The following is a 25,579-nucleotide window of genomic DNA, read 5'->3' on the forward strand; positions in this document are numbered from 1 at the left end:
CTGCACTCGCCTATGAGTATCTGGGGGCATATCCTACAGTTCTTTGTGCTGAGATACTGTAGGATTCATTCCTTGTCAATTGCAGGAGAACTTCTCTGTCCTTTGGGGGAGAATTGTGGGAAGGCATTGGAGGACTATTGGCACTGGACTGGTTTTGTTTCCCATTCTCACTGCAAAGTGGTCAGGTTCCAGGCCGAGTTAAAGGGAAGCTCAGGTTCTAATTCACCCCTGAGCCGTGTAAACTGGCCTGGTCTTAAAGCACCTCCAAATCCAGGCCAGTGGCTAAAACCCAGGTAAAGGCTCAGGTTAACTGTGCAGTGCAGCATATGCTTAATGTGACTGTATTTTCAGTCAAAGGTATCTAGAAGCTAGCACAGGTGCCTTCTTAGTTATTATAAATAGAAATAAAATGAAGTCAAATTACTCAGGTGTTGGTCAGGTGATATAAATTTTATGCTTTTGGCCAAATTTGAAAAGTGTAACTTCTGTCTACATGAATGCAGCTTTGTTCAGGCAATTACTTACAAATGCAGTTCTTGCATGCTTACTTGTGCAAATGTATATATGCAATAAAAGCAAATGGGTTTTGTACCTGTAAATTATTGAATTAATGTGCACAAAAATGAAATATATATATAGTATTGGTTCAACTATGATGACTCAATGAAGTTGATTGAAATGGATGAAAGGAAACAAGTCTGTATAATACTGTGCTTTTCATGCCATGGAGACAATAAAGTACTTCCAGTGGAAAGCACAGCTCTGTGAACATATGGTTTCAATATTATGTTATATGGTGACTGCTGCTGTGTAAAAGGAATTCAGCACACCATTTTTTGCATGCAGTCATGAGCTTTTTAGAGAATGTCAGCTTTTTAATACTGTACAATACATAAGAGAGGCACAGTAGATATATGAAAAGAGTGTTGTCTCAAAATAACTTAAATTGATCCTTCTTTTGAAGGCAAAGCATTGAGCACAATTATCTCTCTCAGTTGCCTTTACAAATCCCCAAAGGCAGAGTTTGCTCAACTAGTTGAACTAGCTCTGTATTGTTTTTTTGGCAAACTAAGAAGTTCCTTCCTGATAAAAACAGAAGGCAGACTTGCTGATTGGGTGTGGCTTTTGAAAGGATATGACATCAGCCACATCCCTCGCTTTGTACAGTGTGATCTGTCGGATCTCTGGCTACACACCAAGTAAATGAGGAGGTGTTTCATTAAATCTGCACACAGGTACTCGAGTTACTCTGAAACTGCTGCCGGCAGCAAGTTCCAATCTGCTGCAACATCTGCTTGACTTGAACACACGGAGTCTGCTTAATAGATTACTTGCATAACTAAGATTTTCATCAGCGAGGATGGAATTTGAACTCTCAAGACCAACTGAGAAGTGAAATAACAGAAATTTGACTGCCCAGTGTGCAATGGACGGGGAGGGAGCAAATGGAAATGCCAGTAAATCCCAGAGAGTGGGAGGCCAGACACATGGAATTTCTCTATCAAACCCATTGATGAGTGGTAAGTAATATAACCGTAAACAATCTTCCAGATAGTCTTCTGATGTGATGAAAGGGCCATGGATGGTTATATGTTCAGAGCTACAGAGGTGTATTTTCCCTGAAGGCTTGTTTACATGCAGTTCTTAGGCAGACATCTGTATACATGTTCTTGCACTTCAAATGGGATTTATTATGCACTATTAGTGCTTTTTGTCAGTAAAACCAAACCTTATTGTTTTTAGGCACTTTTCAGAAAACAATATTTGATTCTGATAAAGATACTAGGAACCTGTGTACAGTAAAATAAGCATTACTCTTTGAGCTGGATATAACTGAAAAAGAAGTTGCAGTGTGGGCATGTTTGGTTTGCATTATTGCCAACTGAATGCTCGGTGTTAGCTCAGCGAAAAAAGTTCCTCGTTTGTTTTTAAAGATAGACTAAAGAATCTTTGCTAATGTCATTACAGACACTTGTGGATTACTCTCCAAGGGTCAGGTTGGGAAACCCTTTCTGTCAATGGTGAGCAGTTACTCACACAAATTGCCCCATTCTGTTAATTCAGCTGAATAAGAGGCTTGCAGACTTGCCCAAAGTGTTTGAAAATCTGATACTGTGTCAAAAGACAAACAATCTCTTTTCACATACTGTTTGGGTAGTCTTGTTTCACTTAACTGTGTTCTTGAGTAGGCTACACTCTTAGTTCATGGCCACATGATGGGGGAGGAAAAACGAAGATAATATGCAATTTCACTTTCCTCTTTCTTTCATGAGAGTTTGGAAATCTTCCATTTGTTACTAAAAGGAAAAGAATGATGCAATTAGAATATGAGGAGAACTACAAGGCCAGATGCAGTGCACAAGGGACCAAGGTGTCTGTAAGGCTGTCTGTTGTTGAGGTTGATTTTGGTTTTGGAGCGGGTGGTGGAATAATGATCACAATAAAATAAAAAAATGATTCTGGATTGGAGATGGATTCTTATTAAATGGATGGCAGGTTTCCAGCATCTGGCATGACAGGGGCAAAGTCTGTGTTTATACAGTGCTTAGCATGATGGAGTCATGGTCCATGATGAGGGCTCCCAGGCATTATGATCATACAAATAACAATACAACGAAGCAAAGGTTAGTGTCACTAATTTAAGGATTCAAAATAATATTTAGACAGGAATTTTCAAGGAGGCGTAAGAAATTAGCTACCCAACTCCCATTGCAAGTCAATGGGAGTTTGACTCCTCACTCCTTTAGGTCCCTTTGAACCTTAAAATACTATAGAAAATATCAGCCTTAATTTACAGTATCTATGGACTAAACGTCTTGGGTGGATTTCAAAATTCTACCAATGCTCTAGGTACTTCTTGTGAGGGAATAATTTTGTATATTTTTGCCTGTCCGAATTCACCCCAGCTTAAGCAGGCTCACCTCCCTTGGCACTCTATAGTTGTGTAGAATGGCTTTTAAATATTGATTTAAAGCCAATATTGGTAAATTAAAAAAAAAAATCACTGGCTGGTTGGCATTGGCTGTATTTTACTCAAAAATTGTGGTCTATGTTGCAAATTCACAAAATATTAATAATCTATTGCACGGCTGCTGCATCCACGGTACTGAGTAGAAAATGGGGTGATAGCCTTGTTCCCACTCTGGCCCCTTTCTGCCAGGTAAAAGGGCCGTAGTAGCATAAAGCAGCCCTAAAAGACCCAAAACCAACCAAGGAAGATATCCCCTAGTGTAGGAACTGTGGAAGACCAATATAAGCCTGCTTTCTGAGAATCCCCTCACAAGCCCTGATGTAAGGGGCATGTTAGGGGTGGAGATGGGGCAAGAGGGGTGTGTTGAGAGTGGGGCTGCAGCACATAGTGCTGCAGGGATTGTGGGCTATGCTGCAGCTGATAGGGCAGCCAGCAACATTTCTATAATTTAGACAACACTGTCCAGCTCCTAGAGGAGCCCAGGACTGCAAGGGCCCAACGGTGACTTAAAGTCATGTTAGGCTCACCCTGCCTGGGTCTGAGTTCTGTGCTGTGTCTCTTAGCATGCAAGGTCACATTGTATGAAGGATGTCATTTTCTCAAAATGGCATCCTTCATGTGCCAAAAATGCTGGAACACTGTTCATCCTGTGAGCCTGAGCCAAGATGTGCTTGGACACCCACATAACCCACGGCAGACCCCCAGTGTCCAGGGAACCCCATATGGGGAACCAGAGCCCTAGCCTAAATTTTCACTAGTATGCAACACAAGGAAACTTTGAATACTTAACCTGGAGCTGTGTACGGAGCCTGTGATGGCATAACGATGCACTTCACTCTTGTGGTTACTTTGTTGTCACCCAATCCCTTGGTAAATGTGTGCAATAGTCATAGTTCACACATATGTGGGTAATACCTGCATTTACATTGTACTTCTGTCAGGATTAGGTTGGGACATAAGGTGTAGGGAACAATAAAAGAACAGGGTGAAACTCAGAAAAATTATATCTCAATCCAAAATTTTGAAGACTTGTAAACATATCTCTGCGGAAGGTCAGGCAGACTTTGTGATGGCATTGGTTGCAAAATGGGAAAGTTGGTTTTGGAAGAGACTGAATACAATATCAGGGGTAAGCATACAAGGAATGAAGATGTGGCATTGCCAAGACAGCTTGAAGAGGATGTACAGTAGGGCTAAGACTGATGCAGAAGGGTAGCAGAGGTGTGGGGTTTAAGGACTTAGATTGACATCCTCATCCCAAAATGTTTCATTGGAAAAATAGCTTTTCCTGGGTTGATACTAGTAATATTTCTACTTTTCAATTTTTGCTTGTTCCTTACTGATGATTCTGGTTTTCTCATATGGATGCTCAGAACAGCATGTGTGACAATCATAGAGAAAGCCTAGGAAAAATGTGGGACTACGTTATCAGTATATTCAACAAATAAAACCCATCATTTCCATGGCATCTGCTGCGAATGAGCAGAGGCAGATATCCACAGTACTATAACACCTTGATGATTTCCTTATTCTTTAGATGATCCTACCTTATCAGCCTGAAAAACCATAATACATTGCTCACTAATAAATGTAATGTAATAAACAATATTCTACATACATTGCTTTTAAAGCAAAATTCATATAATTATGAATAGCATAATACCCTGCTTCAAAAAATAGATCATGGCTTGGGCCCACTGTGGCGCTATACATCTGGGGACAGATCTTTAGCTGGTGTAAATTGCTGTAATTCAATGAAACCAATAGAACTTTGCCGACTTGCTTGTGGAAAAAAAGTGAGACGCTACAAAATTACCAAATTTTAAAAGTTAGTTTTCTCTAAAGTACCACAAAATGGGTTACTCTGCAAGACTTACTGCATAAACTTCTGCACTCCATTCTCTGACTACAACCAGTATGGGTGTATTGAGGCCACGCCATTCCTCCCATTTGGCCCATTGACTCTTCTAGATTCCACAGATCTGAATAATCTTTTTTTTTTTTCCCCTCCCCAAAGGATTGAATTCATTATTGTTGTCTGCTTCCCAATCTTTCTCTACCCTAGTAAGCTGGTTTCAGCATGCCTTTTTCAGAGACATTATAGCAGATAAAGAGATATTCAGCTCTGTGAAAATACTGGCCCACCTATTTGTTCGGCTGTGATAGCAAGGACTTCATTCCATCTTCAGCAGTTAGTTCAGACTTGTCTGTCAACATGCTTTACCAGGTACCAATAAAGATATTTCACTGTGCTCTCAAACCTGCTTTGAGCTGTTCACTTTGGGATAAGAATCAAGGTTCCATTGGAATTGCTCCAGCCTTTCTTTTAACCCCTCGTTGTCAACCCCTTTAGAACAAGTATTGTTGAATTGTTATCCCAAGAGAATTTGAGGCCTGATTATGCACTCCAAATTCCTTTACATTTATTTTATTTGAATAATATAAAAAGCCTCCCAGATTGCATTATTGTTCTCAGATCTGTGCGACTGTAACCTTTTTGAATTGTCACTTAGAATCATAGAATCATAGAATATTAGAGTTGGAAGGGACCTCAGGAGGTCATCTAGTCCAACCCCCTGCTCAAAGCAGGACTAACCTCAGCTATATCATCCTAGCAGGGCTTTCTCAAGCCTCAGCTTAAAAACCTCTAAAGATGGAGATTCCACCACCTCCCTAGGTAACTCATTCCAGTGCTTCACCACCCTCCTAGTGAAAAACTTTTTCCTAATGTCCAACCTAGACCTCCCCCTCTGCAACTTGAGACCGTTGCTCCTTGTTCTGTCATCTGCCACCACCGAGAACAGCCTAGCTCCATCTTCCGTGGGACCCCCTTTCAGGTAGTTAAAGGCCGCTATCAAATCCCCCCTCATTCTTCTCTTTTGCAGACTAAACAAGCCCAGTTCCCTCAGCCTCTCCTCATAAATCCTGTGCTCCAGCCTCCTAATCATTTTTGTTGCCCTCCGCTGTACTCTCTCCAACTTGTTCACATTCTTTTTGTAGTGGGGGGCCCAAAACTGGACACAATATTCTAAATGCGGCCTCACCGATGCCAAATAGAGGGGAATAATCACTTCCCGTGACCTGCCGGCAATGCCCCTCCTAATGCTATTAGCCTTCTTGGCAACCAGGGCACACTGCTGACTCATATCCAGCTTTTTATCCACTCTTACCCCCAGGTCCTTTTCTGCAGAGCTGCTGCCTAGCTCGTCGGTCCCCAGTCTATAGCTGTGCATGGGATTCTTCTTTCCTAAGTGGAGGACTCTGCACTTTTCTTTGTTGAAACTCATTAGATTTCTTTTGGCCCAATCCTCCAGTTTGTTTAGGTCCTTCTGTATCCTATTCCTACCTTCCAGGGTATCTACCACTCCCCGCAGCTTAGTGTCATCCGCAAACTTGCTGAGGGTGCAATCTACCCCATCCTCCAGATCATTAATAAAAATGTTGAACAAAACCGGCCCCAGGACCGACCCCTGGGGAACTCCGCTTGTGACCGGTTGCCAGCTAGACATGGAGCCATTGATCACTACTCGTTGAGCCCTATGCTGTAGCCAGTTCTCTATCCATTTTATAGTCCATTCATCCAACCCATACTTCTTTAACTTGCTGATAAGAATACTGTGAGAGACAGTATCAAAAGCTTTGCTAAAGTCAAGGTATATCACATCCACTGCCTTCCCTACATCCACAGAGCCAGTCACCTCATCATAGAAAGCAATCAGGTTGGTCAGGCATGACTTTCCCTTGGTGAATCCGTGTTGACTGTTCCTGATCACCTTCCTCTCTTCCAAGTGCCTTAAAATGGATTTCTTAAGGACCTGCTCCATGATTTTTCCAGGGATTGAAGTGAGGCTGACTGGTCTGTAGTTCCCTGGATCCTCTTTCCTCCCTTTTTTGAAGATGGGCACTATATTTGCTTTTTTCCAGTCCTCAGGGACCTCCCCCTGTTGCCACGAGCTTTCAAACTTGATAAACTGCCCAGAGGCCTCAAGTCTGGGAAAATGTGAAATGTCTTAACTTGCCTCAGTTTTGTTCCTTTAACAACTCATTGTTTTAGACAGAACAAAAGCACAGTTCATCCAAGCTATCCCGATACCACCATCCCTAAAGTATTACCATTCACGATTTACCTTCTACAGAACTTTCAAGATCGCCATTAAAACCATCATTACAATAGTATATGTCCAAAATTGCCATCATTTGTTCATGTCTTGCGTAGTTATATCTTTCCATTATTCTCATTGAAAATAAAGGAGGAGTAATCCAGTGGGTTTGGTCCTGGCTACCTAAATCAGTGGAGGTACCTAACTAGCAGCTGATGGCTTAAAAGGTAGTGGCTGCTAGCAAGGCATTTTCTGTGTCAGATTCACAACTCTCAAACTTATTTGTTTACTCTTTAGGTCCATCAGAGCTAAGATTTGTTGACCTGATGTGCCTGCTGCAGACCTTAGATATTCTCTCAAAAGGGCAAAGGATTTTTGGTGGCTTATTTTATTATTTACAGGGGGAGTCTTTATGGTTAAATGTTCTATTTCAAATATGTGATATTGAATGAGTAGTGCTGTCAGGGGGCTCGTGCCATTAAACCTTTTGTGTTAAAGATATTGATCCTTTTGCAGGTATTTCAATATTTGTTCAGGTGCCTCCTGCTAAGAGAGGGAATTTTAAATAAACAAATAATAGATTCAGCAAGCAGGGAAATTAAGCATAACAGTCCATAAACATAAAAGTAAGTATTCTCCTAAATCTTTGTGTTCATCTGCCAAGTTCAGAAATGGCTGCCAAGTCTTAAGAAATGTATCCAATTGCTCTTCTACCTGACAAATACCAAATAAATCTTTCTCTCTCTTTTAAACAAAAAACAACAACAACAACAACAACAACAAAAAAACCTTGCCAATTCCTGCATCAAATTTTAACCATTACAATTTCCGCACAATATAAAAGACTCTTTCAGAGCCTATCAGGGCCATCCATACTGACAAATTTCTGTGTAACAGTTATTTCCATATAAACCTTCCAAATGTCAGTGAATTTACAGACTGTGCTCTGCTCTGGAAATGTGTTACATGTCTAGTATCAGTTTTTAAATAGCTAGACTCTCTGGAACCAATAGTTCAAATCCTGGCTTGACTTAGGACTTCATCTTTCACAAATAGATAAACTAACTTCCATCCATTCTACTGTATGTAGGCCTTTCAGACAAGACCTTAAAACTCAAAGATCAGTTTACTTTATGTGGTCATCTCAGAGCAGTTCTCACAGTAGAGGGGATAGCTCCTTATGTTCTTGGATGAAATTTCACTCCCCACACCCACCACTGCTATGCAGCATGCTGGTTTGTTGTTAAAAGTTGTTTGCATTTCAGTGTTTTGCTTCAGGCCTGAAATCATGCAAGGGAATCTGGATGAGTGGACAACACTTGCACCTGCTTGGAATCCTGTTTACTTCGGTTTGCATTTTCAGAGCCCTTTGAAATTCTGGGGCTATGTTTTTGTTTATTCATTTGTTTGTTTTTATAGTGGCTTAGATGGAATATAATTTAGTGGGCCGATGTTATGGTGGGTTAATGCTGCTCCAGTGGAGCAAATCAGTAAGGAATTGGGCGATTCTTGTCCTTTGGGAGAACAGATTCTCTTCAAATCCCTCCTTAAAACTCACTTTGTACAGGAAGCCCACCAATGCTAATCCAAAGTACTTTGACCTACCCATTAAATGTTAAAAAGAAGCAAACAACATGCTGAGACAGATCCTTCCACTGGGTATCCCCTGTACGTTTTGTATCTAATTTTGTGGCATAAAGAGTATTGAGCACACAGCAGATGCTTAATTCTTGCTGTCATTACAAGAATATTGACAACCAAAACGTGAGGTATAAACTCAACAGGTAACACAGTCACTCCTGGGTATTTTGGCACCAAGTGTTTTTTATTCTATCCCCTCTCTAGCTCTTAGTAAATAATTTAGCAGTTGCAACCTTTTCAAAATATCTTCCTTTTATAATAATTGATAAAGTGTGCTGAGCTAGGGAAAAAAATCCAAAGGCATTATAAACAATTCAGAGCTAGTGGCAGGCTAAATAAGAACAAGGCTGTGCTGTGGAAATTACTCTTTTGTTCTCCAGTAGGAACTTAGGCAATGCTTAGTGCTTGTTTAAAGCACAATTTGCATTCTCATAAAATTTATCTTGCTTTCGTACTCCCTCCAAATGAATTCTGGCTGGCAGCTCAGTTAATAAAAATACCTTGACCAGCACCATTGCTAGTGCTGAGTGCAGCAGCAATGCGACCAATGTGTTAAACAAATGGAAATCAGTTAATACTTCAGAATTGCATTGAAAGAAGCAGATTTACTAAATTCCCTGCAGTCACCCAGTTTAGATAAAGTAAGGCAACAAAATAGTTCATGAAATTCTTGATCCTTTTCTTGTTTTTTTTTTATTTTTTCAGATTTTGTTTCAGATTGGTCTCCTTTACATGATGCCTCTATTCATGGGCGTCTGCTTGCTTTGAAGAAACTCATCAATCAGGTATCATTTTCTTGGGGAGATGAACATTCCGCTTGCCTGGCTCATTTATTCCATTGTTGAATGCAGGCGGTATTGTAAGATATCTGGGGTTAATACAGTGAACTCCACTTATGATGGATAGTTTTCTTATAGGCAGCTCATTATTTATGACAAACCATATAAATAAAAGCCTGGATCCTGCGAGCAATTATGCATGTACTTAACGCTTGTACAAGTCCAGTTGAAGTCCATGGGATTACTCATATACTTCAAATTAAGCACGTTTTAGTGTTTGCACTGGATTAGGGCCTAAATGAGCTATCGCCTTCTCTCCTGTCAAGACGTCAATTGGAGGAGAGCAGTTATTGGGGAAATGCCCTGTGTTTAAACTTTCAGATCTCATGAGACTCTGTCATAATTGAAGGATTTGTGGTAGAGCTAAATAAAATGTGTACTTCAAGGTTTGCTTTACCATTAAAACGTACTCCTGAAACCACTGAAGTTTCTGGAAAACAACTTGAAAATATTCCAGAATTTATTGACAAAATTGCAAATAAAATATTTGCAAAAAGCAAAAGGCCACTTTTACTTGAGAAGTCACAATTCTAAATCTTGAAGGAAAAGATCATATGACATAGCAGGTGATGTAAACGGCTGGGGAGCCAAGATTGTTCAAAGAAATTTTAAAAATGTAATGCACTATATAAGTGCTAAGCATGACTGTCATTGCCTCTAATAATAATTTCTATTGTTTCACTAGGGGAGATGTGTTAACCTCATTACAGCAGATCATGTGTCTCCTCTCCATGAAGCCTGCTTAGGGGGCCATTCTGCATGTGTCAGTGTCCTATTAAAACATGGGGCTCAAGTAAGTATGCCACAGATGTTTAGAAGCATATCTGTGAAACGCCGTTTTCTCTGCAGGATAATAATTGGTTTAATGAATGATAAGAAGAAAATCATAGGGTTGTATGGTAAGATATCTACAGTGTAGGAGGAATTGTGTGATGTGAAGAAATATACCACAATGAGTTAAACAATAAAAAGACCAGTTGTATTTTTAAAAGAGACTATTTCAAGCTCCTGACATAAGCTGTGTGAAAAAAATGAACCCCCCGATAAAATCTGTTGAACCAAATTCTAATAGGATTTAAAGCCCATTTACACTACTCTGGTGGTGTAAAGGAGTCTTAATATGAGTGTAAATAGCATTTACATTTTAAGGCCCCTTTATACTTTTGGAGCAGTGTAAGTATAAATAAGATTCTGGCTCATTTAGGTTTTTTTATTTAATTATTTTGACTGGACCAATATATTGGGTAGCCATTCCAAAAAGCACAGCGAAATTTAATTTATAATGTAATAAAATATGACAAAACATTAAATATAAAATTGTATATTGTGCATGTACACTGTGCCCAGCTTAACTCTAAGTACATTGCCACATTTTACATAAATTGCACTTTTTAGTAAAGCAACAAAAAAGGAACAGTTGTTAGCAACCTCTATCATTATTATTATTATTTATACTGTAGTTTCATATATTCATAGATTCTAAGGCCAGAAGGAACTATTGTGATCATCTAGTATGATCTCTTGAATAACACAGGCAATAGCACTTCCCCAAAATATATTGATCTTTTAAAAAACAGTCCAATCTTAATTTAAAAATTGCCAGCGATGGAGAATTCACTGCAGCCCTTGGTAAATTGTTCCAGTGGTTAATTACCCTCACTGTTAAAAATTTACACCTTATTTTCAGTCTAAATTTGTCTAGCTTCAAGTTCCAGCCATTGGGTTGTGATACACCTTTCTCTGGTAGGCTGAAGAGCCCATTATCAAATATTTGTTCCCTATGTAGGTACTTACAGAGGGTGATCAAGTCACCCCTTAGTCTTTGCTTGGTTAAGCTAACTAGATTGAGCTCCTTGAGTCTAGTCTGGGTGGTAGCTCTCAGAATGTTTTAGGCCCTTACCAAACATGTAGGAAGAGGCATTCCCATCCCAAAGTGTTTATAATCCTGCAAAAACATATGTGCATGCTTAACTTTATATATGTGATTAGTCCCACTGATGTTAGCGGGACTAATCTCATGCCTAAAGTGCAGTACAGGTGTAAATTTGCAGGATCATGGCCTACAAAAGCCAGAAGCATGTAAAAGATGGAAAACAATGGAGACAATATACAAGCAAAGTGCCCGGTAGGGTGGTGAGTGCAAGTGTCATGGCATTTCTGGTAGTCAAGCTAATGGTAAAATCAGAGCTAATAGAAAATCTTTTGGGTTTTTTCCAACAGAAAATACTGATTTTTTCAGTGAAAAATTTAAAACCAAAATTGTTAATTCACAAATGTCAGCACAGTATCTACCTTCTGAGAGTTCTAGGCCAGGTATCTCATGCCCACATTCTCCTTGATGAACTCTGCTCCCTGGTTGGACTACATCTCCCATGATGCACCATGGTCTCCTCTCTTGCTAAGCTGCCATGGTGCATCATGGAAGGTGTAGTCCGGCTGAGGAATCTGGCCCATACAGGACAACAGGGGCATGATGCTCCCAGACAACTCCCATGAGGCACCATGGTGGTATTTCTGAATCAAATAGTTTTGGGGTTTGGGGAAAAAAGTTTGTTTTTTCAATGAAAAGTTGATATTTTCAACAGAAAATAGCGTTCTTTGCAAAAAAAAAAAAAAAAAATCTTTTAACCAAAAACCCCTCTTTTCATTGAAAGAACAGTTTTGATTAAAACATTCAACCAGCCCTTGTTAAAATATTCCCAAATCATTCCTGTTTTTTAACAACTTGCCTGTTTGTTTTTCTTTCAGGTGAATGGAGTTACTATTGATTGGCACACGCCTTTGTTCAATGCCTGTGTCAGTGGCAATGTGGCCTGTCTGAATCTATTATTGGAGCATGGAGCCAGCCCACATGCAGCATGTGACCTGGCTTCACCTATCCATGAAGCTGCTAAGAGAGGTAGGTGACTCTGTTAAGAGTCGGAATTCCTTTTCCTGTTACCAACCCCTAGCAGTTGAAACTAGTGAGAGAAAGGAAAGATCAGTCAGTATATCGAATTCATGTAAAATACAAATATATCATTGACAGAACCATGATACTTGTTCTCAGTTCTGGTATCATAGTTCCTACCATCCCCTGTCTTCATCTCTGACATCTGCTCCTGGAGCCCCTAATCAGCTCCTGAGGTCCTGGATATGTGAGGTGACCCCTCTTAACTTCCTCCACATTCTGGCTCCCAAGCCATCACACTTACCTGCACTGCTGTGAGGGATCCTCTAATCTGAACATTGCCCTGGGGCCTCCCGCAGCAAATGATGCTGCTCTCATTTGGGGTGGAGGGAAGGTGCAGGTGTTTCCTTATCTGGTGCTTCTCTTCTTGGTTGCCAAAATGGTGCTGTGCATTGCAGGGGAAAGTATCCCACTAACAGTGTTGCTCTGGCCTCCACTTACCACAGCTTGGCATTACTCCCACACCTCTTACAAAACAATTTTAAGAAGCTGAGCTTTACCACAGGTGGAGTTTGAACTTGAACTCCTCACCTCCTAAATTAACAAAGTTGGCAAACATAAAGAGAATTCTGTGAAGAGAAAATTACTGTGAATTCTCTGAATGCATTGGAAATCAATACAAATTTTCACAGACATTTCCATTCCCTAGTAAGCACTTCATGAAGCAAGGACTCCTATTTCTACTACTGCTCTAGTCTTATGGACAAAAAGCCTGGTTTAGTGCTTTGATGGTGAATAAATGCCAGCTACTATTTTCCAGTAGGTATTGAGAATGCATAATGATCTCATATTGGCTAGCAATAGTCATACTAAAATGAGACCTTCACACAGAGCAAGATATTTCAGCTAATAAATGGGGTGCAAAAACCAAGAGGCAACTGGACTGTCTTGCGAGGACCTTCCCTAATTTGCCTTGGCTGTTCTTTTTTTCAGTATAGACTCTACCCAACAAGTAAAATGCATTCCTTTGCAGATATCATATGTATTTTAAGGGGAAAATTCTTCCTATACATGTAAATGTGCATCTGAAGGCATAATTTGATCGTGTGTGTGTAATATCAGCTCTATCTGACTATATGGTAATATTCGTAATGACTATTTTTTCCCTTGACAAGACTGGAGAGAGAATGGGACCTTAATTTTCTCTATCTCTTGAAAGGAGACGGGGGGTGAAGGGGCCATTATAAACAGGCAATTGAAAAAGGCAGAGATGATTGTTTGGATGAATGGTGTCTGTGAGCTGTGTTACCTGCATGTCCTCTCCTCCATCCCACCAAAATGATTTGTTATGGAATGGGTAGACAAAGGCATTTTGAATGTATCAAAATACAGGGACCAGGGGAGAGGATAAAAATGTAAATTTAAAGTCTCTTGCCAAATCAATGGAGTTTTGCTGATCTACAATAGTTGGCGGGGAGGGGAGGAATCTGGGCCACAAAATGAGGATGCTTCAGAAACCCCGTATTTTTTTTATTTGACCATCCTTTATCCCTTCAAAGGTCATACTGAATGTGTCGAATCCCTCACATCTAATGGAGTAAATATAGATCACAACATCAAACATCTGGGTACTCCGCTTTATGTAGCTTGTGAGAATGAGCAGGTAGCCTGTGCCAAGAAGTTACTTGAATCAGGTAAAAAAAAAATTAAAAATGATCTTTTATTTTCTTTAACATCTCTTTGTACACTGTTCTCATACAAGGTTAGGGGTGCTCACACACTGGAATTCTGAAATCTTTGAGTTGTGTATGTAGCACTGGGGATAGCGATGGAATTCTAAGCTGAGTAGAAGGGATCTAGCCACACAACTCCCACTGAAACTAGTATGATGATCCTGTACTTCGTTTTACCAGTGGCTCTCAGCCCAAGCACTATCAGTCACAATGTGACATGTATAAAACTTAGCACAATACTTTATCAAAGTCATTTGAGGAGAGCTGGAGAAACCAAAAGGAAAACTCTGCTTTTCTCCCACTTTACCCAGAAGGACCCTTGCAGTCTCCGAGAAGCCATTTTTATACAAAATTTGTGTAAACTTAAACAAAATCAATTTTTTCATCAAAATTTCAACCCGCGTCAGTACAGAAGAAAACTAGAATAATACTGTATTAGAGTCATTTCTTTTTTGTTAGGGCTCAGGAAGTTTTACCTGGTTGATCCTGGCCATCTCTTGTGGTCTAGAAGGTTCCTCCATTCTCCTGCAGAGGAGCCTGTAGAACTTCTCCAACCTTAATATTGTTCTCTGCTCAACAGGACAAAATGGTTGGCTAGGAATTTGGAAGACATTTTGAAATCCCATCAGGTTTAGCTCTTCATGATTTACAAGACTGAAACATGGCATACATTTTTGCCACATTGTCACTGGGAAAGAAAGAGAGAGATATGAAGAAAAATTAAAATGGTATTTTCAAGTTCAGTGGAAATCTGTGTGACAGAATTAGCACTAGAACTTCCTCTTTGTTCTTCTCTACATATTTTCTGGTGGTGGGTCAGGAGATGGGGGAAGAGATGGGTATGCCCTATATCCCTTTTGGAGCCTTGATAATTTCCCATTTTTCCCTGCTTTACACTCCCACCTTGGAGACCTTGCACTGCAGGGACTGTACTTCTACCCATGGAAGACTGGATGGAGCTTTCTTGAGAGCTCATCGGTGCCTCTTCTCAGTCAGCCAGAGTTGTAACTGCTGAGCAATGCAGGATCCTCCCTTCGAGAGGCTGACCATATGGCCTCCATCACCCTGCCAGCTTCAGACTGAGATTAGACACTAGTCGCGAGTCTCCCATACAATAGTTCACAGTATTTCCATTAGTCCAACCACCTTTTTATTTAACTATAACATTTCATTGTCTTTCTTTATGGTGAAGATGTGATGGGCTATGAAAAACAGTGACTACACATGTCGACTAGTCACCCTCAAACATACGTTTCTTAAATTGGTTTGGGAGGTGCATGCCTCCCTAGTATTTTATACTGTGTGATCCAGACCTGGAAAACACCCCTAGTGAGGAAGGAAAAATGAGGTTGCCAGGAGAGTCAATAAAGCTGAACATTTAATTCCCACCTAGTGACTAGGTTGTGTTCAGCGTAAGTGCTACATGCGCCTGGTGCAGTGAGCCCTGCATTCTTGGATCCTTGGTATACCTGTGCAAGGGCCAGACACAAATGTGGTCCCCAATTCAGCAAGATACTTAAATATGTGGCTCCCTTGCCTCACGAGTGGTCCCACTCAGGTCAGTGGGACTCCTCATACTAGGCACGTGCCCAAGGATCCTGCTGAACTGGGACCTTGGCATGTTCAATCACATCATGCAAACACTGGGAGACTGGAGCACCACCAGCAGTGCTAGTAACTCTATAGGAGGTGGGAAAGGGGATGTGGGGCTGAGAGTGGAACTATGCTCCTTCCCTACTCCACAGCATCCAGCAGACAGGTCTGTGGCCAGTACCACTGTTGTGTGTTGTCCTCCAAAGCAGAGGCACAGCCTTAGGCAGAGCGTCTCAGGGAACTTTCATTGATTCACAGACCTACCTCACCCGATCCCAACACAGGCAGCGGTTTAAAGCCATAATCTAGCCCAAAATATTAAAATTAATCTCCAGGAGGATAATAGGAACCCCCATTGCTGCAGATTTCTCAGAGAACTAGGGGGTAGCTAAGGGAATGGGATGGTCCAGTTATGACTCTTTAGTTTAGTTTAAAAAAAAAAAAAAAAAAAAGTGATCATATTCTTGGTCCTACCTTATTTTCAGGAGCAAGTGCAAATGGTGGCAAAGATCTAGACTCTCCTCTCCATGTGGCTGCCAGGAATTGCAACGCTGACCTGGTGCACTTGCTGATTGATTTTGGAGCAGACGTGCGAGCTAAGAATGCAGAAGGCAAAAGGCCAATGGAATTGGTTCCACCGAGCAGCACTTTAACACAAATATTTGTGCAGAAAGAAGGTGTCCTTTAATATTTGTTTCATTCAAAATCATAACCTGTAAGGAGGCTTGTGTAAGTGGCTGAAAAAGGGCACATTATTTACTATGCCGCACTTCATGTATTAAATCTGCAGATGGCCATATTTTTTATCATGGAGCAAAACCTGAAAATAGTTGGGCTCAATTCTGCCCTCAGATATTTGGACAAAATGTCCATTAGCATCAGAGTATTATTATTTTATTTTATTTTATTTTATTAAAAGACTTTATGGAGATTCCAGCCTCAGCAAAAAGAAATTTCCAGTCACTACAAATGCGATAGAGTATTATTTGGATCCCAAGCACCTGTGACACCCACAGAACTTGTCCTGAGAGTCCAGGGCATCCGTAAACAGACTTTTGGAGTTTATAACATGGCATGGGTGTGAGTTTAGGAGAAGAAGTATTAAGCAGAAGAAAGCTTACAAATCAACTGGGAACTTTCCTTTTTCTGACTATCAGTGTTCGTCTTGGGACTGACCCTAAATTCGCTGAAGTGAATTGGAAACTTTTTGTTGACTTCAGTGGGTTCTGGATCATGTCTGAGTTGTGTTAAGCTAGTGATTCTCCATGGAGCGTGTTAACAAATTTGAAAAAGATAGAAAGTAATCTCAAATCATCCAGTGAGAGTTGAGCCCAGTTACCAGAGTAGAAATGTACCCACTGAGTTTAAATAATGTAATTTTTGTGGTGTAAATCCAGCAAAGGCCAGGATAATCTGTGTTAAAGTACAGCTGGGAAGCTTTTAATTCCTGCAGTATAAAAAACCTTAAATGGACCATAACCATGATCTTCTCATTCCTTGCCTTTTACTTATTATTTTGGGGCCAAAACCTTAAGAAGTAGAAAAATGTGTTTTTGAAAATTAATTTCTCTGTGCTGCTGTTTTGTGAAAGGTCATAAAATACATTCCAATAGGTGGTACAGTAAGTATATTTGCTAGGTTTTTTTTTAAGGCCCTTCTTCCAGTCTTTAGATTTGATTCTTATTTATACTTTTTAAAAAACACCTATTATTTACCTGTAAATCAAAATGGTTCTAAGTCCTTTTTGTTTTATTGATAGATGACCAGATGTCCTGATTTTATAGGGACTGTCCCGTTATTCAGGTCTTTTTCTTATATAGGTGCCTATTACCTCTCCACCCTTTGTTCAAATTTTTCATGCTTGCTATCTGGTCACCCTATTTATTGGGTATATTATATTCATGAATGCTGGGGGAAAAGTCTTACTTCTTTACCAGGGAAATGTGAACAATTCCTCTGGTCAATAGAGTTAACTATTCCTATAATGTATTCATTTAGAACTTCTTATGGAGGCAGTAAATAGCAGTTAGTATCACCATTGTCCATAATCTAGACTTTCATTCTGTTAAACTAGATACTGTTGGTATGATCCACCGCTATATTACTCCAGTTTTATGCCAATGTGACGTTTCTGAAATCAGTGGAGTTATACCAATGTAAAACTGGAATAATACAGTGATAAATCAGTCCCTTTGTGTATCATCAATAATATTATGAAAACAATCACATGGTACTGCATGGCACGGATATTTGGTCTTTCAACCCATTCTGCCATACACACAGCTGTAATGTTACAGAACTCAAATCCTCTTTTTGTTAGACTTCTGACTCACATCACATGTGTCTATGTGAGATAACACAGCATGTGTTTATCTGAGATAACAGAATATCTCATGCATGCCCAGGGAGCAGCCACAGAATCACATGCAGCATTGGAAGGGCTGAGATCAGAGGACTGGACAATAATTAATGCTTCTAATGGAATTTCTGCTTTTGCAGTGATTGAAGCCTATACTTATACAATTATGGAGAACATTTTGCTACTGAATAGTGTTTTCCAAGTGTCCTTCAAAATTCCCTTTTCTGAGTAAGTTCCAGGTTTCCTAGCACCTGGTTTTTAAATTGTTTGGTCTGTAGTACTGAAACATTCAAAACAGGTGTGAAAATAAACACCCTCTTGTTTAACCTTCAAGTTCCCTTACTCTGGTGTTACTTCTTTCTGGTTTCATTAAAATTCATTCTATGATTATTGTGATCCCTGGCACAGGCAGCAGGTGAGCTATAGTAATTCCCACAATCCTGAGCTGCCTCCATTATTCCAGGAGATTCACCTGCCACCAGAATTGGATTCCATTCTGTTTTCTTTTCCTCTGTCTGGGAAATGTTTGGAAGGTTCTACCTACAAATGTGCAGGAAATGGCAGCATCTAGGAGTTTTGCTTCAGTAGACTATTAGCCAAAGTACCAGCCCACATTCACCCATATGAACAGTTACAGAATGTTTTGTTGCCCCAATCTAATATTTCATGGCATGTGTTTTCTGTCTGAATCAGACAGACAGACGGGTGGATGGGTGTGTTCCGGATAACTAACAGAATAAACAAACAAGACCTTGCACTTCTTGGTTATTTTTCAAGACAGTGCAATTGATTTCTTTTAATAAACCTTTTTTTTTTTTTTTTTTTTAAAAAGCTTTTCTTTTCTTCAGTGGAACATTTCTGCTTTTATGGGAGTATTTTAAACTTTTAAGAAGTTCTCAAAGAGGCTTTGACTTATGGCAGAGCAAAATAAAATTGACAAAAGTGGAACACACTTCATGTAATATTGCAGTAATCGCTCTTGTTCCCATTGATGTCAATTGCAGTTTCAAAAGATGAGACTAGGAGCTTAAATTTGTAACTTTGCTAATACTGAAAATAACGGACTGAACAGAGACACTGGATGTATGGCTTATTACAACAATCTGTAATTCACTAACCCCCTCTTTTTGTCCTATGACTGAAGAGGTGTTAATGGGCCTCTCTATCTTGAATGGTTCCTTAGAACATGTGCTAACTACATGGGCTAAACAATCTGTTCCACCTTGCATTTAGCTGTGACACTCTGGGTACCTTTCCCAGACCTGAAGAAGAGCTCCAAGTGGCTTGAAAGCTTGGCTTTCTCACCAACTGAAGTTGATCCATTAAAAGATGTCACCCACTTTGTCTGTCTAAGTGCAGTTCTGTCAGTTTCATCAGGAGCAGCCCTGAAGCATGAAGTGATTCTGGTCTGGATTTGCCACTTCCTGGCACCATACGTAGTTTTTAAAACTCGTGTAGCTGGATGTAAAATGCAAAGCAGTGAAGACTCAAGCCCTATATATTTACCAGGTTCATTTTATGTCTCGTTAATACTGCAGGCTGACAGTGCCCTTGATACAGCCATTTGAACAGTAAAAAGGCCTTTAAGGGAACCCAGCCAACTGTGAAGAATCGCTGCTGAGAAAGTGGTAGCTGGAGTGTGGAGGAACTCTGAAAATAGCTGCTTTTTAAAACTGTTACCCAAAAGCAGTACCAACTGCTTCCCTCAGTACCTGCCACTCCCTTACCCACAGCTATTACCAACACCGCTTCTCTGCTGGCCATAAATGCCTTTATCTTCTAGTGTCTTTTAGAAAATCTTAACTGGGACTTATTTTTTGCTGATATAATTCTTTTCCTCCCTGATCCCATTTCACTGATTCCCTCTTGCTTTCTAAAATGCCTCAGAAAGCTCATCTCCTCTTACACAGCTTAAATCCAACCCTGCCCCCCTCCCCCCCATTGCTTTCCACATATGTCCACTTGTCTGCTCTCCTTATCTCTTCTGACAGTGACAGTTCTGTTGCTGCAACTGCTGGATTTGATGAGATAGCCATACAAATGACATGTTATATGATCCAACTGTTTTGTATTTAAATACATCATAGTAGCTACCTCTTAATAAGAAGCATAAGCTCTCCAGTAAGCATATTATGCTGTTACATTTAAATAAAAGACAGAGATTCTTTATTAGGGCTTGCATTTATCAGCATGAGACCATTTAATCTTGAAGGTTTAAATAAGGGATTATATCTTGTGTCTCTTGCTATGTGTTTATCAATGTTATACTGTTATGAATACTTCTGCAGAAACCAGTGGCCGCAAACTTGAATCTCACTCAGGGAAAGGATTTTGAAAGAAACATTAATCATTTCTTATTTTCAAACAACATAAAGTACTTAACATTTGTCTTATAGCTTGTGGGAAAATAACACAGCTACTAATCATAGCTGTATTCTGATTAAGTATGACTGTATTTGGTTCCAAGACAGCACATTTACACTGTAGGTTTGACTTTCACATAGGCAACATGGGGATAAATTGCTTCTACTGCGGTAAGTGATAGGAGATTTCTCATCTGATAGTGTTTAATACCCCATTTTGCACATGAGTAAATGACTGCATGAGGAGCATAGCAAAGGGGGATTGGTCCCTATGTGGTGTTTTAAGTATTCAGTTACAAAATGTATTTATCATGGTAATCTCCCTTAACAGCTCTAACTACCTGCTCCAGACACCTTACTACTAAAATGATTTCGTAAAAAATTTCCAGTGTCTTGAGCTTTTAGGAGCACGAGGGAGCTTAGAACTTGGGAATGTTGCCCTTTTAAGTAAAGCTGGTCTAGACTGTACTACACAAAAGTTGGCCTTGTTGCATTGCAGTTTCAGTTCTGTGACAACTGATCGTGGGTCAATAAAATCACATGCTGTAACTTGTCTTGTGGCATCTTTCTCCAGGGCCCCTGTCCTTGATGCAGTTATGCCGCCTGTGCATTAGGAAGTGTTTCGGACACAAACAACATCATAAAATAACTGGACTTCTACTCCCGGATGAGCTGAAACATTTTCTTCTCCACATTTAAACATTTTGTATTCAAAACTGTACCAGTAAAAAGAAGGCAAGGTTTGTCATGGAAACATACAATCACCCAGTGTTGCCAACTCTTGCAATTTTATTGAGAGTCTTGTGGCATTTGATGTTTCTTTTAAAGCCCCAGCTGCTGGAGTCATGTGCTTAGATGAGAATTTCAATTTTCATTAAAAAATAAGTCGTTTTCTAGCCGTCATGGCTGTGGAGAAAAGCTTGAAAATGTGACCCAGCTCAGAAACCAGAAGGCAAATAACATGACTGCCAAATTTATCATGTTTTTAAAAGAAAATGATTTTTAAGCTAATATCATCATTCTTTGAAACCTGATTTTTGAGTGCTTGGTTTTGGCCATATTACACGAAGTACATGTACCAGTGCAGAACAAACAGTCTCAGATTTATTAAATAAGAAGGATGGCTGAAGTCTTGCTTTACGCAGCAACCACCTAGGATGCCCATGATGAAGATGTTCCGCACTCTTGTTCCCCTTTATGTATAAGGAAACGGAGCTAGTTCCAACCCTGCAAAGCAAATGGCATGGGAAAACTGGTTAATCATTTGGAGCAGGTAATTCAACTCTTTAAAAGATGAACAAAAAAAAAATGTGTTGAAAATTTCTTCCTTAGAAATAAAAGAAAACAAAAGACAGTGAATGTCAATTACTTTATTGAATTGGGTTATTTCTGCCCTTTGTTTTCAACATGAAAATATTAAAGAATATTCTTTGTTTTCAAAATACATAACGCTGCATATATATGAGCACCAGCCAACAATGATCTATTCAGACTGGCATCTGAAATTGTTATGGGCTTAAGTTATTGTCATCATAGCTTGTAGGTCACTGTTGAAGGTAGCTTCTTGCAATGGGGTAATAGTTGGAAAATTATTTTTCATCAGCCTTTAAAAACACTTATTCACTGATCTGTTTTGGGACTTAAGGGAGCCCCATCTCAGTATAATTTCTCCCTAATGGACATTTTTTTTTTTCAAGGACAGAGGTTACCACTTGGTGTCAGGGAGTAAATGTTCTTCCACTTTATGGCTTGAATGTGAAGTGAAATTTCCTAAGGATACATCAGCAAGTCATCAAAAAGGACAGCTTCATTTTGTTAAGCTCCAGAAAAAGTTACCAAAGTGTTCACTTGAAGGGTGAAATAAGTCTTTCTTGGAAAACATTCTACCTCTTTCTTAATATTTCCCACATGAGAGAGAATAGAAACAACTATCTTTCATGTAACATAGTATAGTAAATAATGAAAACATACAAATACTTTGAAAAATCCATCCCGGTATTTGCTAAAGCATATTGATTGGAAAGGCTAGTTCTTTTTAGATGTTGATCAACCAAACATTAGGGTTTAAATTCTGATTCCATTGAAATCAATGCAAAAACTCCTGTTGGCTTCACTGGAGCTAGGATTTCTCCCAGAAAAACTTAATTTTAGATTTACTCACAAATATCCTACAAGCTCTTTGAGATCTGAGTATGCTCTTTTGGATGGAAAGTGTGATCATAGTGCATTTTACCTATACTGTCTGTCTGCATGGACTCTCTGTTCAAAGAATCTGTATAGAGATGCATTTTAAGCAAAACCCCAGAACTGCACACCCTGAATTTGGGAAAGTCTGGATCAAGATCTGAATACAAAGTTTCCGGCTTAGTCCTATCTCTAGTTCTGAATCATGGTGCTTCTATGCAGTATTTAAGCATTAATATACCAGTTTCACATTCTTCTGGGACATTTCCATACTTGTCTGGGTGTTCTCAACAGAATATCTGTGTAGCTCCAAATGCTACAATTCAATAAATAATGCTTTCAAAAATAATTTTCTCCTTTTCCAATTGCAAGACCTCACTAGGATTATGTTTCCCCAGCAGAAGCTGACTGCATTACTAACATGTAGAGCATGGGAGTGGTCTACATTCACTGCTGGTGATATCATTAACTATTGTAGAAGAAAATAGAGTCATCATCATGTAAATGAAGGACACACAACTTTTCAAATAAAGCGTCTTGTTTAAAACTTTTCCAATACACCTGTATTGTTTAAATGATTTACATGCATGGGAACTTTAATAGGATGTCCAAATTCCACAACTGTATGCTCATATTTGGTACTTTGGTATGTAAAATGGGCATTTACCTCCCTACTTGGGCATACAGATGTGGGATATATATATATACTTAGTTTAAGGGTTTCATCCCATGCTCATTAAGTCAATACAAGTACTTCCATTGATTTTAAAGAGCATTAGCTCATGCTCTAAATATCCACATTTGAAAACTAAAAATTCAGCTCTCCACATTTTAGGATCAGAAACAGTAAGTAACTGTTTTTCTCAACAGTTTTGCCACTTACTTTTAAGCTTCTGATTGTCTGACCTCAATCAGTGTGTTTGTAGGACTATGCTGATATCCAGAGATGTTTAATCATATCAGGTGTTGAGGGCTATTTTTTAGATCTGTTTACCTTTTGAAAATGTAATAGCTTGGCTCGGTTTACCTAAATCTTTTTATCTTGTATAACTGGGATGAATTCCCTGTGCTCATTTTGTATCATCTCAATAGATTTCTGTATTTATTTATTTTTAAATCATTTGCAATTGAAACTGATGGATTACAGTTTTATGCATAGATATCTTTGAAGCTAAAAGGTAAACTTAGTGAAATCAGGGGTTATTTCTAACTTTGAAATAATTTAAAATGCCACTCAGTGTTTGAAAGACTGTCATGAATATATTTTTGTAGATTCTAGGCTGTTATTTTGTTAAAGGGTTCTATTTCAGCAGTTTTTAACCTGAATATTCAAGCACTGTTGTATATGATGTTTGCTCAAAATATATTGTTTGTATTCTAAGTTTGGTCTTCATTTTTTAAATTACAGTTCCAATTTTGCATTATGTTTAATATTCTGGAGTCGTAGGTTGAGGTCTACTTCTCTGGGATGCTTGTAAGAAGGGGCCTAACTACTTGATTAATAGTAGATAGACTTTTATCATAAGTCAAAGTCCTGTCTGAGTCTGGGCCTCTTGTAATCACAGTACTTTTAAAGAAAAAGTTCTGAAGAATTCTGTGATAAGAGCTGAAGCAGCTCTTTGTCCCCTGAAGCTGCGTGGGAGCTGGAGCTCTCTCTTGAAGATTTCAATTGTCTTGACATTTACATTAATAAAATAAACTAATTATTTTCTCATTCTTTTAAAATAGATACTTTTTCTTACTTAACAGTTCTTACTGGAAACAAATAGACATTGTGCTGTCTCTGAAACATCCCCTTTTTAAAAAAAAAATCCAAACTTTTAAGGCAAACTTGCGATGAAACGTTAATATGCTACATTGAATATAACTTGTTCAGGATCAGGTTAGTATTCAAAGAACTGGCTATAAATTCTGGCTTGCCAGCTAGGGAGCTCTTCTCTTTTGAGAAGTGGTAGAAAGGGTGAGCAGATTTCTAAATAACTATCCACTTTTTGACCCTTCTCTTGTGTACATACTTGGTGTGAAAGCTTTTCTATTACAAGAACAATCCATATTTTCTGACTCTCACTAGCTTTACCTTCATTTAAACGGATTATTGTAAAACAAATAGAGTACTTTCAAACCCTCTCCTTATCACGAAGATTCACTTTACTCTATCCAGAGACTTTCTGAGCCTGACTCACTACTGAATATTATTATTAGTATTATGCCATCCTACTCACAGTAATGAATCAGGCCCATTAACTTTTTAATGCCTTCCCAATCGCCTTCTGCTAGGGACCATCTGTATTCCTTTCAAGAGTCCCTCAAAAAAAAAAAAAAAAAGGTATAGGCCTCCTTCTCACTTACAGTAATCCTCAACTTTGAGGTTCCAATGCATGCAAAAAAAATTTATTTTTGCTCCCCAGCTAATTAAACCCCTAACCAAGCTTAGGGGCTCATAAACCCCAAATTTCTTGTAATAGTTAGACAAGGTGGGTGAGGTAATATCTTTTATTGGACCAACTTCTTTTGGTCAGAGAGACAAACTTGACTACACAGAGCTCTTCTTCAGCTTGTCTTTCACCAACAGAAGTTGGTCCAACAAACGATATTACCTCATTCATCTTATCTATTAATAGCCTGGGACAATACAACTACACCAACAGTTGATATAGTTAAATATTTTAACCAGAGCTGGGTGGGAACTGGAATTTCCATTTCATGAAAAATTTTGAGATTTAGAAATTTGGCTTTCTTCCAAATTAGAATGAATTTTTTTCCCCCATGCACCAGAAAATTAAAAAAAAAAAAAATCATTTTGGGTTGATTGGAACACTTTTTGTTTTGATAAAAACAATGATAAAAACAATGGCTCTAAAAAATTAAATTAAAACATCAAAACAAAAAGTTGAAAAACCAAAACA

At 39.1% G+C, this 25,579-nt stretch overlaps 1 protein-coding gene and 1 long non-coding RNA gene across 2 annotated transcripts in view; one reads left to right on the forward strand and one right to left on the reverse strand.

Moving 5' to 3' along the window:
- Window positions 1-1,347: 1,347 nt before the first annotated feature.
- On the forward strand, window positions 1,348-24,294 carry ASB9 (ankyrin repeat and SOCS box containing 9). The gene is made up of 7 exons (XM_067566113.1): window positions 1,348-1,520; window positions 9,418-9,497; window positions 10,237-10,344; window positions 12,300-12,450; window positions 14,001-14,135; window positions 16,253-16,444; window positions 21,064-24,294. Exons 1-7 carry the CDS (start codon window positions 1,427-1,429, stop codon window positions 21,186-21,188), a joined length of 885 nt encoding a protein of 294 aa, XP_067422214.1. The 5' UTR covers window positions 1,348-1,426; the 3' UTR covers window positions 21,189-24,294.
- Window positions 21,299-25,579, reverse strand: part of LOC137165026 (uncharacterized) — a 75,728-nt gene continuing 71,447 nt past the window's right edge. The window contains exon 3 of the long non-coding RNA XR_010923269.1: window positions 21,299-21,716. This is a non-coding gene — a long non-coding RNA (uncharacterized lncRNA). The remainder of the gene's footprint in view (window positions 21,717-25,579) is intronic.

This window comes from Emydura macquarii, unplaced genomic scaffold, assembly GCF_026122565.2.
Source record: "Emydura macquarii macquarii isolate MOO-44397 ecotype Brisbane River unplaced genomic scaffold, CSIRO-AGI_Emac_v2 contig_2734, whole genome shotgun sequence".
Taxonomy (NCBI): Eukaryota; Metazoa; Chordata; order Testudines; family Chelidae; genus Emydura; species Emydura macquarii.